The sequence below is a fragment of the Argentina anserina genome, chromosome 1, assembly GCF_933775445.1.
Source record: "Argentina anserina chromosome 1, drPotAnse1.1, whole genome shotgun sequence".
NCBI classification, from domain to species: domain Eukaryota; kingdom Viridiplantae; phylum Streptophyta; class Magnoliopsida; order Rosales; family Rosaceae; genus Argentina; species Argentina anserina.
The window spans coordinates 22,799,691-22,815,692 of NC_065872.1; the positions used below are offsets into that span (position 1 = coordinate 22,799,691).

A 16,002-nucleotide genomic window follows, 5' to 3' on the forward strand; every position below is an offset into this window, starting at 1 on the left:
TTGATCGGGATCAATAAGACATAGGTTTTATTTATGAGATATTTTATTTGAGAACATGATGCTTGATCATTGAGTAGATGTTTTCTAGGGTGCGAAAGCATTATTTTATCTTGTGATTACAGAGTTGTGAATTAAGAATACAAGAGCTTGATCATAGTCGATATTCTTGTTTGCATGATTTCCTAATTCTTTTGTGCGTAATGGAGTTGAACATGTTTACTTTGGCCTGATCATTATGTGAAGTAAATTATAGTTTGGCTACTTGAGATCAACAAGTTAGAATTCATTAGTTAGAAGAACTTTGGCATATGTTCGGGATCAATAAGGTTTTTGTACCGAAATCTTTAGCATGCAATCTAGAGAATTCAATTGCTATCAACTAGCGAGGAGGATATGAGTACTAGGTGGTGGATTCAATGCTTTAGCATCTTTATAATTTGTCTTTCAATCTTTAGTTTTGTTTTCAAAACTTAAAACCCCATCTTTTGTGCTTGTTACTTTGTTTAGTTATTCTTTATAAATCTTACCCTAAAATCCCCTGCCTTAGTTCCTGGTGTAAGAACGATCACTAGTTATCCTATACTATTAACCTCTTTCTTGCAAGGTAATTTGAGAGTCTCCCTCAGGACCCATCAATTGCTGCAAGAATAATAGTTGGTATACCCTTTCGACCCGCGTAAGCTCCAACCCAGGTGGTTGGGCAGTGTTTTCACTCCTAATGCATGCAATCTATGCTCCCGATCCTGCTTGGAAAACCACAACATTGTCCTCTATTGAGAAGCCTATATAAGTCAACTCGATTTGGATAACGAAGATAGTAGCCACCATAAATAAACTCAACTTGTTTGCAAAATTGCTTGAGACATTTTAGGACTGTAGAAGCTCCCATCCTAGTGTTTTCATCACATTAATTAGCAGCCGCGCCATACGCAAGTATTCTCAGGGCACCACTCATTTTCTAGATTATGAAGTAATCCTAGCCTTCCAGTGGCGTTTGCTTATTGCCTCCAAAAAGCTATCGAGGTTGTCCATTATGCATTTGAATACATGTCTTTGCATTCTATACCGCATCCAAAAGCTTCCTTCATCATATACTGGACATTCGATAAAACAATCCTACAATAGAAATTCACCACGGACTTCTCTATACCTTTCAACATTTGGAGCACAGCAGGGTTGTGAACTGATACGGCGAAAATAACCTCACAATTAACCATGTAAAAGATTGTCAATCGTAATATAGAATAATCAAGGATCGTTCGATGCCAAAGACTGAGGGTATTTAATTTGCACTCAAAAGAAAATAAAACAAACAAACTAAACTAAATGAAAAGGTGAAAGATGATTGGGGGGGGGGTTGATGTTTCACAAACAAGAGAATAGAAATAAGAAATAAAACAAACAAATCAAACTGAGATTGAGATGATATGGAGAAGATGTTAGAGACTCAGTTGTCCACCACCGAAAATATTCAAAACATGTGTACAATCCTAGGTTCTAGTTATTAAGTCGAGAATCGGTTTCAATCAAGAAAAAACCGTGAACGTACTGCATAAGTTCTTATTACTTCCCACAATTACTAGAGCAAGATGACGCACTGTTATTTAGCCTTTAGAATAATCAATCCAGATATAGGCGTTATCCTTTCAATGAATTACCCTAAGCAATAAACTCAATGGAAATTTGATCGAAACAAGTATGCAAAACTAGTGTGGAAACGCATACTTAGCATGCAATCCTCTTTACTTAGTTTCACCTATTGTTCTATAAGTTTTATTACCTTGAAATAAGCCTTCTAACCAATTAGGAGATTAGTCAACCTATTTCTATCCCTACTCACAAGTTAATAATGTTTTATGCATGCATTCATGAACATAAACAACCAAGAGTTCTCCATAAACCAAAATCAAATAAACGTATTCGACAACTTAATAACAACGAAACCAAGAATCAAACCATGTTTATCACATACTCGGGGCTTCTAACCTCACCCCTAACTGAGAAAAGTTAGCCACACATAGTTGAAACAATCACACAAATAAATCTAAAGATAACAAAGGAGAAGTAACGATGGAAGATGGAGATGTCAATGGTGATGATGGTGAGATCCCTTGTAATTGTGTGAAGCAACTATGGAGGCCTTGATGAGATTATGGCACCTCGAGCAGATATGTTGGTGAGCTCAAGGAGATGGTATGTGAGCTTGAGGGGATTGAAAGTGAGTCTGAGGGGATGTTGTGATGATGGTTGATATCTCCAAGTCTCCGTCTATCTCTCCCTGCTTCTCTCTTAAGTATCCATATCAATCCTCTTCCAATATGATTTGAACTCCTCTCTCCTATGTCCTTCTATCTCTCTATCTCTTAATTATCCTTGTATATCAATCCTCTTCCTCAATTCTGATTCCTTCCCCTTGCAACCATTCTCAGCCGTCCCTAGAAGTAGTCATCCTCTAGGTTTTCTTATAATCCATATATGTTAGGAAATAAAGATACTATTTCTCAATTAAGTTCAATTACTTCTAAATTACTCCACAAGCTACCTAAACACACAACCAAGTTAATATGGTATTTTGAAAGAAATAAACAAATAAAAATGCAAGGATTTACACTATAATATCGTCGCATAAAATACTCCTATCATGAACCACGTCATCTGGGCATCTTTGATAATTGGTATTGCGCCACTATTGTTGCCGCTTGTGTATTTGTAGCTTGGATTTGCTCGAGCTCTTCCATATTTTCATGATCCTTATCTAACAACCAGTTGTTCAATTCTTCCATTGGAAGAACCGAGACTGATTCTTAGGTTTTTTAAAAGAAAATGTAGATGTACAAGAAGATGATTGTGTGAATAGAGAACAAAATCTAAAGCTTATTTATTAGGAATTTTATAAGATAAAATGTAATGATTAATACACGTGTCATGCATTTATAGGTCACAAATCTTATCACTTATACATATATTTTCAGAAGATAATGAAATTAGTAGTTGACACATATCATATGAAGATTGGACAATTATCTTATCAGTAATCATAAATAATTATTGTGGGATATAAATATCAAAAGTCCACATGTAAAAAATAATGGTTTGTCAGTAATTTTATCGGTTACATAATTTTTATTTTATTCTTTTTTAAGAACAATAATAAAACAATGATAACAACATTTGTGCTTTAATATAAAAATCTTATTAATTTTTAATATCAATCTTGTGAATAATTAATTAAAATTATAAGTGAAATATCAATTTTATGAATGAATCATACAAATTTTAAATATCAATAGTAATTAGTCATCAAATTGGTATTTACTGGTGTATTGGTGAATAGTGGATTAGTAATACCAATTTGGATGAATAGTTCATTGGTAGCACTAATTTAGTATGCCAATTGTTCATTGGCTTTATGTCGTGTTTACTTACCATCAAAGGGAATGATTACCTGTGGAATGACTATTTCCCCTTAAAAAATGGTAGTTACCAACTCTACATGGAAATAAATGGTTGTGGGTCCCACCAGTCATTCAACAATTAATGCCCCCTTCTACTTCTAGACGGGGACCTAAGTATTGATTTCCAATAAAAGCTAAATCAAACTCTCATTCCTAAAATATCATGATAATTTACGATAACCCAAAACATTCATATTTGTTATATTAGTGACTAGTGAGTCATACTTAAAAGCATTTTAGCATCTATCTTTTTATGATTCTCATTTTTACATGTTGGTAAACACATGAATGATAAGAATTAATTCTGATTCTGAATAACAAGTAAACAAGGAAAATTGGAATAACTCCTCCTCTCTCCTATCCCGATTCATTTTCAATCTCATTACGGTTTAGTAAACATGCTTTTAGTTCATGGGTGCATTTGCTCATACGGGAAAACAAATGGTAACAGTGACAAGATGTCTTAGAAATCTTTACCACTTGGTAACCAAGAGAATCCCATAAAATTAATACTGATATGAGGGTAAAAAACAAAATTTTGTCAGCGCGTACAATACAAGAAAGAAACAAGCGCGTCGACTAAGCACGGGTTCCAAGACTCCAACGTCTATAATCCTTGAAGCTGCACCAGATCGACACCTCGTTTCAAACTTGTTTGTTTTTCATTGCATTTATTTATAAAATAAAAATAAAAATGTTCCCTAAAAAAAAAACAAAAAAACACCGATAAAGATATATATTATTTTTAAGGCTCCTCTTCCAATCAATCATCTCTTTCTTCACACACAGTCTCTCCTCTTCTGCTTCTCATCTCCTGGAAGCCCTCAATCTCAATCATCGCCAGCACTGTGAGTTTTGCTTTGGTTTTTCTTGTTTATGAGAGGATTCTCCCGGCGAAATCTCACCCTTTCGTCGGTAATCTTTCTTCTCTGAGACTAGGTTTTCGTCATCAATTTTAATCTGCGAATTTCAAATTTTTGAGGCTGTGTTCTTATTTGTGCTTTGTTTGATTGTCATCTTTTTGAATTGGGCATCATCAGTTCCACTCTTTTTGGTTGATCTGCTTTTCTACGGCTGTTTTAGGTTCTTGTTGACTTTTTATCCCGTGTGTCTTTGGTTTGAGGGATAAATGAATTCTAATCTTTTGACTTAATATTTATGATGTGCTTGGTGTCTTTCAATTTAAGTTCTTCTGTACATTACTTTGTTCTGATGCCAGTTGGAGAAAAACATGCCCTTGTTATGTTCTTCTGCCTCATAGTTGGTTGTAAACTAATTTGTGTGCTCTATTTTTCCAAATACCAAAAGGTGAAACTCGAACGCAAATTTATTGACTATGTGAGTTAGTTTGTATATTTACTCACATTCACTTATGATGTTGGTTATAGGGGATGGGGATATTACAGAGATGATCGGGATCCTTTTTTTTTTTTTTTTTTCAGTTCTGCTCTACTACTACGGCATTGTATATATTCATCACTGTGTTTGATGTCTATGATTTTTTCTTTTAATGGATAATTAGTTTACTTTCATAGTTCTTTGGAGACACATGACAAGTATGAGTTGGGAAGTCTTGATTATTGACATTAACCATCAATTTTTATTGCAGGTATCTCTGATTACAGCTGCCCTATTCTATCGCACTTCTCGGTAAAGCTGCTGAATTGATTTCGGTAGCAAAATCTGTTGAAGGACATCATTCCTTTAATACCATGGTAAAGTTATGACTTACTGCATTCTTTTAAAAAATTGTTTTCGTTCTATCTTGTCACATACATCACTGGCCAAATATAGATGTATATTACTGTGTTATGCACCAACAAGTTATTAGTAGTGATCGTCAGGTTTTATCCTTGTCGTTAGTTTTAATTTTTAACCCTATTGGTCTAGATGCTTCATTTAGGGCTATGCACTAACAAGGGTTGCGTGCTTTTCTCCATTATTGTATGGAGTTTGAACCGCTTGATGCGACCTACTAGCTAAATGCTAGAGTTTTCTGTATCATAACGATTCTAATGTTTTGCCATGACGCCCCATGTTTTAAACCTGGCTGGGGTTCAGGGAAATTGTGATATGATGTTTCCTCCAAATATACTTGAGGTACCCTTGATTCTACTGTTTAGAGTACGTGATGGGTTAAACAGCAATCCGTCTGTGCATGAAACACTGCCCTCTTGTATGAAATATAAATCCTCTTTATATAGAAAAGTCAGCCATGTGAGTTCGTATGTTGTTTATTCTAAACCTGCTCACAAGGGTTTGTCTTAAAAATTTGTAGGCCTATCTTTGTGCATGTTGGGTCAACAAACCAAGGCAGATAATTATATGTTATCTGCCTGAACCAAACTAATACAGAAAAAAAAAATGCTGAGCTAGACTTGTTTCTTTTTCCTTTTCTACTTTAACTATTTATATAACTTTTATGATTATGTCAACATGTCAGGCTACCAATGAAAATCTGCCACCAAATGTGATCAAGCAACTTGCAAAGGAATTGAAGAGTCTTGACGAATCCCCTCCTGAAGGCATTAAAGTTTGCGTGAATGATGATGACTTTTCACTCATATTTGCTGATATTGAAGGGCCAGGCATGTCTCCTAGTCTTATAAGTTCTGCATCTGTCTAATATACTCTAGGATGTTTGCTTACATAATTCCGTGACTTTGCAGCTGGCACTCCTTACGAGAATGGTGTTTTTCGCATGAAGCTGTTATTATCTCATGACTTTCCGCACTCTCCTCCCAAAGGTTTGTTTTTGTAATGACAATTCATAAACTTTTTATATATTCGGTCTTTATTTTTGTTTTTTTATGGTCTTGTGCTGCCTCTGTTGCCTCATTCTGCGTGTAGTAAATGATGACATTATTATGAAGCAAAAGAGATGAAATTATGATGCTGTTCACATATAGCGCTTTTATTGTCAATCCGTTTCATGCCTACACTCAATCCTTTGTGGCTGAATGTTTTACTTTGGTCATATCTTGATGATTATATGGTTTCAATTGTTGCAGGTTACTTTCTGACTAGAATTTTCCATCCAAACATTGCAAATAATGGTGAGATTTGTGTGAACACCTTAAAAAAAGATTGGAATCCAAGCCTTGGATTACGACATGTTCTCATTGTAAGTTCTCTATGATACTTCATTGGCTGACTTCCTTCCATTTCCAATTTTATCGTATCTGTCTACTAGGTATTGTCTTATGGCAGTCTGATGATATTTTTTATTTTCTTTTAAATTTTTGTTTTCTTGTTCATGCTTTGTGATAACAGGTAGTCAGATGTCTGTTGATAGAACCATTTCCTGAATCCGCCTTAAATGAACAAGCAGGCAAGATGCTGCTTGAGGATTATGAGGAATATGCAAGACATGCCAGGTGAGTTGTGGCTCATTGTAGCTCATTTGTTATATGCTGGATGTTTGCGAACGTAGGAAACATAGGGAATCTATATACAAATCTTTGGGTGGTTACGCATGTAGAACCTTTGATTAAATGTGTTGTTAGCTTTATGTATTGATACTTTTGATGTTGGTTCCTTTCTACTTGCTGGTACGGGCTGATTTTTTATTTCTTGGCTCTCACTATCCTAATAAGATAATTTTTTTTAACCAGCTCTATCAGATATCACTTGCTTTTGGAAATATGGATTAGCAATTAGACCTTGAATCGCCAAAAACCAGCTCTTATACCTTGATTTAATATTACATGTAGTTTTTTTTTGTTTGATATGCAAAACCGTACTTTTTGAGTCTCTACTCTTTCTAATTTCCTTACTTAATTTGCTATCATAGAATAAGATATGTATGCATCCACGTGATTGAAATTATATGCCATATTCTAGGCTCATATTATGAATTGAGACCCACATAGCTTGCATCTTAATAGCTCAAATTTGTAGAAATAGCATAACAGCAAACCAACTTACCATAGTATCCAGACTATATATGCCATGTCAATGTACCAACTGCCAGTAAACTTCCTTAGGGATTTGACTATTAGATATGTACCATGACTCGTGGTTATTAATTATTATCTCTTGAGTGCAGGCTTTATACTGGAATCCATGCCAAACCAAAACCCAAATTCAAAACAGGAGCTATTTCTGAGTCTACTACTGCCCTGAACGTTGATCAATCTAACACCTCGGCACTTAATGCTGATCAAAAGATCATGGTAGGTGGTGCTGCTTTGCCACTGGCATCTCCAGCCCCTTCCCCATCCGTACTGGTCCCTTTGACTGTTACTGCAAGAGGACTTGGCCAGGATCAGGCTGCTGCTGTAGCGGCTGCAGCAGCAGAGACGAGAGTTGGTGGCACTGCTGCCTCAGCTGTAGCAAGAAATACAACACTAAAGAAGGAAGCTGGCTTGACAAAAGCACTGGCAGAAAAGAAGAAAATCGATGCAAGAAAGAAAAGTCTGAAGAGATTATGAAGTTTCAAGGGAAATTGTGGTGACTTATCTGTTATCCCCTTACTGTTGAAGGGAGAGAGGGGGAGGGAGGGCTGAGCAGTGTCAAGTGTCAAAATATATGGGCTGAGCAGTGTGTGATGTTGTAAGAAATACTTGCATTGAGAAAAAGTTGTCAATTGAATTTACCCAGTATTATGTCTACATCTTCATTATTCTTTGCACTGAAAACATTTCTACACGTAGTTGAGGCAATACCATGTGATGTACATGTCATGTTTGAACGAGGGTCATGAGCAAGACTTATATAACCTCTTTGTTAACTGGGTGAGAATGATGTTAGGAAATTCTAACATCTCTTCCAATATTTAAAAGAGAGGGATTCTGGTCGAACAAAAACGAGGCATTTTTATTTTGAAGGTGGAATAGGAGCTTCTCATTTCATCGAAGCCTAACCACATTTAATCAAAAGGATGGTGCACGTGGAACACCAACCAACCAAAGAAAGGTAGTAGCTGGGAGACTTGAGTCGAGAAAGGTAGTAGTTGGTAGCACTAGTAACTAGCAACCCTCTCTATTAAACCAACACAACTACGTTGGTTTGTTTGTCAAGTAAGTTTGGAGTGAGACCGGAGAATAGGAAGAGAATGGAAAGCCTTAAAGACAATAAGATGAAGATGCTTTGCCTCCATGGATTTAGAACCAGTGGCAGCTTTCTGCAAAAGCAAATTAGCAAATGGGATGCCTTCTATTCTCTCAGTTTGACATGGTATGTTTAAGTGTCCTCCCCCCCCCGCTAGCTTTAGTAGCTTATTTGTCGCATACTGTTTACTGTTGCATGCTAATATGGAGTCAGACTAACAAAAACTGAACGTGCACTTGGCCATTCTTGTCTTTTCGTTGATCATTTTCTAAGCATTTCAAGATTTAATATTTTAGTTTATGTAAATTAAAAGATAATTATGGATGCTCTATATGGACAACAAGTCCCTCTTGTAAAATTTTTATAGGTTGAGCAACTAACCCGAATAGAACTAAAATCATTGTTTGGGTAAACTCATCACAACAACGACCATAATTTTGTTGTCATATGAGTATATGTATGTATTGCATACATGTGGATACCTAAGAATATTTCCTAAATTTGCAGGAGTTTCCAGATGGGATGTTTCCTGCTGGAGGAAAATCTGACATTGAAGGCATCTTCCCACCTGCTTACTTCGAGTGGTTCCAATTTGAAAAGGTAAGATTACTAAGATATATATATATTTCTTCTCTGTTTCTAATTGTTCCAGCCTTTGAGATGAGTTTTTATTTATTTATTCTCTATCTACAGGGAAAGAAATTAAAAAGAAGATAAAAAGGAAAAAAGTTTCTTTATATCATTGAACTTAAATAGTCTCTTCATTTCCTTGTTCATCCAGGACTTCACGGAGTACACAAACTTGGAAGCATGCATCTCTTATTTATGTGACTACATAACAAGCAATGGCCCCTTTGATGGTTTGCTTGGCTTCTCTCAGGTATGATACACACGACATTAAACTGAACGTCTCATTCACTCATGACGTGCATAACTGCGTACTATAGCAGACTGATCCATCGATCAACCAGCTAATTGAGGATGTATATAAATGTGTAACCATCTATTGTAGTATATTCTAAGATCATATTATAATACTTGATCTTAACACTATGCGGACTCTTGCTAGGCTACCAAGCTCAGGTAACGAATTTAGTCAATTAGCTCTGTCCTTTGTCCAAGATCACAAGGAACATATTGTGAACCATAAAGTAAATGAATCCTATATAATGCAGGGAAAACTGTTAATGGAGCATCCACCTATCAAATTTTTCATATCGATATCAGGAGCAAAGTTCCGACAGCCAAGCATCTGTGACATTGCTTACAAAGACAAAATCAAGGCCAAATCTGTCCACTTGATAGGAGCCAAAGATTGGTTAAAATTACCATCAGAGGAGCTTGCTTCTGAATTCCACAATCCCCTCATCATAAGGCACCCACAAGGACATACTGTTCCAAGGCTTGGTCAGTACCTATATATATCTGTTGCATACATATTTATACCCTATGACAAAAAAAAAACAGATTTATACCAATATTGGTTGATTAACTCAAAAAATTTGGGGTTTGTTTGTGACATACCGATGAAGTAGCCACAAAACAGTTATATGAGTGGACTAAGACAATCATCCAAGCCAATATTGGGGCTACTACTACAACTACTACTCCTGCTCTGGACAGTAATCATGAACTGAGAAATGGAGAAGCCAAAGCTTCAGTAGTTGCAGCATCATGTAATAAGGTCCAAACTGGCCAGCTGGAGACAAATGGAGTAGTTATCAAAGAGAAAACTGAGAAAGGAGTCGAGGCACCGAGCATAATTTCAAACTGAGACTGATATTTAGTTATGTTCTCTTCTATTTCGTAATTACTTTTCATTGGCGATCGTGGGTAGGATCCAAATTGAGCAATTCACTATGAATATATGAATGTATATATATATATAATCTTCAGCCATCTCACTAAACTTCATTATCTACTGCAATGTACTTTTTATAAATGTGTAATGGCGGAAGGTGAAAAATGGATGTTTAGTCGTAAGAATGGTTGAGGCAAAGAGTTTTCCACATCTATGTTGTTGCCTAACACCTTATATCCTTATATCCAATTGAAAGCTACAAGCATCAAGAGCAATTCCTTCATTGTTTACACATGCCGGCATTAAGGAGCCTCATGCAACGAAACCAAGCGTTGAACCTAATTCTTTGGAGAATAATGTTAGTTGCGTAAGACCTTAGTTGACATACATCTAGTAGATACTCAAAACTAAGCACAAGAGCTAGCCCCTAGCTTACTTCCAATGCTCAGGCTAGCCAACCTGAGCAGTGAAGCCGATGGATATATGCATTCTTTAAACTTTTTTTGGGGAGAACCTCTTGAAGATTTAGCTGTAAACTTGTAATAAGAATGGTTGAGGCAGGAGTGTTTCACCTTTATCCGACTTTCTCAGGTTACCAGGAAATTTGACTCATTCACTTGTGCGATGTCTATATTTTGTAGTTACTGGCGAGCTACATTATCAGGTCTCTTTCTTAAAAAGTAGACCCCAAGAACCATGATAGTATCAAGACGCTTGTATTTCTCCTGAAATGAAGGAAGAATTTTTCAATCAGGCCAAAAGTCTCATTGTCAGAAATATTGTGGCTAATAGAATTTAGGTGGTGTAAGCAAAAGAACCAGACTTTGCGACTCTACTAATAGGGAACATGTTTAGCGTATGTCAGCGTGTGATTTGTTTCGCTTCAGTTATCTCCATTCCACTATTAGTGATTTCTTTATCCATTTCAAAAAAATATATTAGTGATTTCTTCATTTGTACCTTTTCCTTTTATACACCTAAGATTATATGTTCTAACCTACTCTAGCCTGCCAGTCATCACCAAGAAGAATAACTTACTCTTGTCACCACAGCAAGAAGAAACAAAATTTTGATGGTGAATAGAAGTATTAATCACCCACCAACTGGCCTTTTTCATTTTCAATTTAAATTTAAGCTTACCTTCTACTATGTTTGAATTCCATTGCTAAATCAGTGGCTTTCATAATGAGACTTCCAAACTTCATACACCGAATTGAGACTTTCAAATGTCCCTCAAGACAATCTTTGCAAACACTAATTTGGTATTATGTAAACCAATCGCTTGGACTTTGTACTAAGGACCCTTTTTCTACAGAAAATGATAAGCTAGTCTTAAACTAAGGACCCTTTCCTTGATTTTTTCACCAAGGAAAAGAATGATGTATAATAAAAGCCTCGAATTTAGGAGGGATCTTAAGTTTCCTAATTTTGGAGAGCATGGGGAACAATGGAGTTGGAAAGAAGTTATGAACCTGAACTAATAGTGACTTTACCAAATTTTTAGGGTATAATTTAAAAAGAAAATCTCCTCTGCGAATTTCTTATTAGGTCCTGGTCACTCACCAAAAACTTCGAAAGCTTGAAGTCATGAACATTGTAAATTCGATATCTGTGTGGGAATTTATCAAACAAAAAGGGGGCAGACAGTACATATTAACACTCAAATTGGATGATCACCTATACAGGATAAACTAATTTGAATCCCACCCATACATACCAATTGCAGAAACCTTGAAGACAACTTTGAATGGTTCTAGCTTTACAAAGGAATGGTAATAAATACAGCATATAATCTTCGGACAAATTAGAGAGAAAAACAGATCAAAAATGCAGGAAACATCATTGTAGTCGATCACCTGTGTAAGGAAACTGCGTGCAAAGTGCAAATAAGTCCATATAGTTGTTAATCTTCAGCTCCATTTGTAATCTTCGCACACACCAGGAGAACACTAATTATGGAGGTATAAGCAAGTTTGCAAAGCATTGAACATCTCTGCAGGTTCCATAAGCCAGTCCTGTAACACCCCAGATACGCATTGCAAACCCTTGACTTTCTCAAGGGAGGCTGCCATATCATTCTTCAACCTTTTTAATGAATATGTCATGCCAAGGAATGTATTCCAGAAGGTTGAAACCAAGGGATCACTGCTCCTGGGAAAATTAACTTAGCCTGATGTATCAATTTCCTTTCCATTTTCATCATTAATGTTTCTCCTCAACCTTCTTAACCATATATCATAATCCATCAGATACGGTGTCCCACATAGACTATCAACATAATCAGAAAATGCTTTCAACACTGTTGAGGCATCGCCTAATTTTTGTTGAATTAGTCGCCTAGACCAAGAAGTCTCTCTCCACTGCAGTGCCCCTTCAACTGAATCTAGATCAGGTAAAACCCCACCACAGGAAATATAAAGCATATAAACAAGGCTCTCAGCATCTGAAGCTGAGCATAACTTTCCCTCCTGGAGAGCATAGGTTGAAGAGAAATAAAGGTTCATTGCAGGACGGTCCCTATCTTCAAGAACAGCACGTCCCCACCCAATCAGGACAAAGAGCGGATGTCTTGCAGTAGACCTGACACAAATCACATTCTCTGGCCTGATGTCCCCATGCCGAATTCCTGCAGAAGCAGCAGTTGAAAGTGCAGATAAGCAATCATGGCAACACCTAATAGCCTCTTCCGCACCAAATCTACCCTGATTGATCATTTCACCTACTGTTTCACCAACTGGGCTTGTAACAAGGATCGAGGTGCCACACCAAGGGTGACCACAATTTCCGCCTGAGCTGGGTTTCTGACACTGACCGGGGTGAATAATCCTGCTGGATGCACTTAATTGGGGTAAATACTTGCTAGATATACCTTTCCGTTTCATAATAGTCAATATTTTAGTCTGCCTCTGAACTTGATACCACATATTCATATCCTCCCAGGCAGGCTCCAGCTGGGACGGATGAGAGCCAACATATAGAAACAAACTTTTCTGAGGATCTTCCACTGGAGATGCAATGTAATGCGGCTGTTCGCTGTTACTCATAACTTCATTAATCTGGTAACCTTTTTGCCAGTTAGAATCCTCCAACCACAATACTGATCCTACTTCTAGCTTCAATAACTGTTCAGTTTCAATTTTGATGGAATCATCCTGAATTTCAACAATTTCAGGGGAAACACTGCGCTGCTGAAATCTGAATAGACCATTCCCATTCACCTCAGTATCCCCCAACTGCCTCTCAGCTCTTCTTGTTAGGAGACGAGAACCATGATCTGCAGCCAAATCCTCCACTGAGTGCTTGGGAAATCCAGCAAATTGAGTGATACAGTGGAAGGTAGCAAAGAGTATCTGCAAAGCACCAATATCTCCCCAATTGGCATTTCCAAGCTTGTTCCAAATTCTGTCAATTGAAGAGACTGCAACCGTAGAATGATTTTCAATCCATTCAGCAGCACATTCATAAACATTATCAACATCAAACTCCAACTTACTTACATCTCCTTCAACCTTTACAACACCACCATACTGAGAATCAACTAAAAGAACAAAAACAGAATTTGAAGTCTGAGAGTAATTCATTCGGCTCAAGCTTCTTGCTATTAGTACTTGGATAGCATAGAAAAGGGCCTCACCGATAACAGAGAGAGAGGGCTGCCCATCACCTTTTACAACAAAGCCTCGAATATCAGGCCTTAAAAGAGCCAACTCAAGAATATGATCCCACTTCCCCTGTGGATGTCTAGGGTTTGTAAGTAATATACCAGTAGCACAAAGACCATCAAGCTTACCCTCAGCAATTGCATTCTCAGCCTGATAGAATTTTAAGTTTTCACTGTATAGACAAGCAACAGAGAAAGGCATGGGCTCATCTGGACTCCAAAATGCTTCCCACAAGCCCTTAGCACTGGCATGTAAAAAATCTTCAATGGCAAGAAAAGCAGTTGCTTCCACACCACTAGAAGTTGAAGCATGAACAGCACTGGGCATCCTAATCAACTGCTGAAATGAAATCCCTTCTAATGCATACTCAAATTTTTGAAGCTCTATCAACTCAAAAGGCTCATTAAAGGAAGGTTTCTTTGTTGCTGATCTATTAGATACAGAATTAAACCACTGTTCAAGGTTTTCTGTGAGTTTGTCACTGTCCACGAACCTATAAAGAAATTCCTTGCGTTTACGAGACCTACTCCCAGATGATACAGTAGACCTCTTTGTCCCAGACCCTATTGATTCTTGGCCTGGAGACCCACCTGCCAAAGACAGTGCACTAATGTTGATCAGCTAACTGGGGCGCCAAACTAGAATACACACATATTTCTTGTACATGTCTTATGTGTGTGCGCGTGTGTCACAGTCGAGACCAGTCCGTATTTAACTTTTGAAGTTAAGAAGGTAATTTACAAAATTTAGGTGCAGAAACTCCTATACTAATCACAGCCAATTACTAATCCCCACAATGACCTTTGTTTATATAATTTCAAAAATTCAATATTTTGCCTCCAACATTGAAGGATAAACACTATAACGAAGCAACCACTAAAGTAACAGCAGCGTTTACTGCCACATAAGGGGTATACATATATATGCTCAAGATAAGAAAAACCTCTGGTCTGAATACTTTAGATGAAGAGCTGCAATTTATTGAAATTAAACTATCTGAACCAAAAAAGCCGGACCAAGGATGTGTTGTTCTCTCATCCTATCCAACACATCTAATGCATCTTCTCTATCTTATGATGCCTTGTGGCTGTTACTCTCACAATGGGGTGCTACTTTCTTTATGATTTGGCCACAGTTTACAGTATTTCAACGTCGAACCGGTATTTACATCAAACAGGACCGTTATAATATTTCCTGTGTTTCGTTAAAACCCTTGGTATGATAATTGAGATATCACGAGAAAACTTGTCATTCCATATCTGATATTGAAGGTTCAACACCAACCCTTTGGCTGTAGAAATTGCTCATTATTCTATGAAAACAATAATCTCAGTTGGGAATATTGGATAAATCGACCTTAATTTTCACTTCCATTTGAGGAGAAATTTTGTTGGAATTTAATAATTTCGCATCCTGAAATTGTGCAAAACACTGAAACCCTATAAATCGACAAGCAGAGAGAGAGAGAGAGAGAGAGAGAGAGAGAGAGAGGGAGAGGGCTGACCTTCCATTGCGGTTAGAGGTACAAGTGGTAGTTTAAAGAGGAAGCAAGGAGGATCATGTCAACGGCAACTCGTTGGGCGATGGTTTGATTTCTGTGATTCGGGATCGGTTTAAGCTGTGCGTTTTTGGCTCCTCTCGTGCCGTCCCACCCTTGTCCCTCTCAGATTATTCCAACACACCCAACCCCAGCTAATAATTCTTCCCTTCTCTTTTTCTCTCTTTTGTATATTTTCTTTCTTGGGTTTTATTATTTTGGAAGCTTTCCTCTTATTCTGAGCAAATGATAGAATACATTTTAGTATTGTGATAAAATATTTTCTTTTCCAAAAACTTTTGTCATAGGAGATAGTGGGGGTAGTTTCAAGAGTGTTGATCACCTAGTACTCTCCTGGCGCTCAACCGCTGACCAAGCTATCAACACCGGTAGTTTCAATACTTAGAGGTTATGTAGAACACTTCTATTTTTTATTTTTTATTTTATTTTTTTATCTCTTGAATTTTAAATATAATTTTAAATTAATATATGATG

At 37.0% G+C, this 16,002-nt stretch overlaps 2 protein-coding genes and 1 pseudogene across 3 annotated transcripts; 2 read left to right on the top strand and 1 right to left on the bottom strand.

Annotated features, from left to right (window-relative positions):
- Nucleotides 1-4,232: 4,232 nt before the first annotated feature.
- Nucleotides 4,233-8,084, top strand: LOC126788832 (ubiquitin-conjugating enzyme E2 22). 2 transcript variants are annotated; one of them, XM_050514847.1, is made up of 7 exons: nucleotides 4,233-4,370; nucleotides 5,065-5,170; nucleotides 5,899-6,043; nucleotides 6,125-6,202; nucleotides 6,467-6,579; nucleotides 6,729-6,832; nucleotides 7,504-8,084. In XM_050514847.1, exons 2-7 carry the CDS (start codon nucleotides 5,168-5,170, stop codon nucleotides 7,886-7,888), a joined length of 828 nt encoding a protein of 275 aa, XP_050370804.1. In that variant the 5' UTR covers nucleotides 4,233-4,370; nucleotides 5,065-5,167; the 3' UTR covers nucleotides 7,889-8,084. The 2 variants fall into 2 exon arrangements, with proteins under 2 accessions (XP_050370804.1, XP_050370811.1); XM_050514854.1 differs by having other exon boundaries at nucleotides 4,285-4,303.
- Nucleotides 8,085-8,204: 120 nt separating this feature from the next.
- Nucleotides 8,205-10,351, top strand: LOC126788860 (dihydrofolate reductase-like; annotated as a pseudogene).
- A 1,536-nt stretch (nucleotides 10,352-11,887) lies between these two features.
- Nucleotides 11,888-15,656, bottom strand: LOC126788432 (uncharacterized). The gene is made up of 2 exons (XM_050514427.1): nucleotides 15,475-15,656; nucleotides 11,888-14,560 (listed from the first exon to the last, which is right to left on the bottom strand). The coding sequence occupies exons 1-2, from the start codon at nucleotides 15,479-15,481 to the stop codon at nucleotides 12,474-12,476; spliced, it is 2,094 nt and encodes a 697-aa protein (XP_050370384.1). The 5' UTR covers nucleotides 15,482-15,656; the 3' UTR covers nucleotides 11,888-12,473.
- Nucleotides 15,657-16,002: the final 346 nt, after the last annotated feature.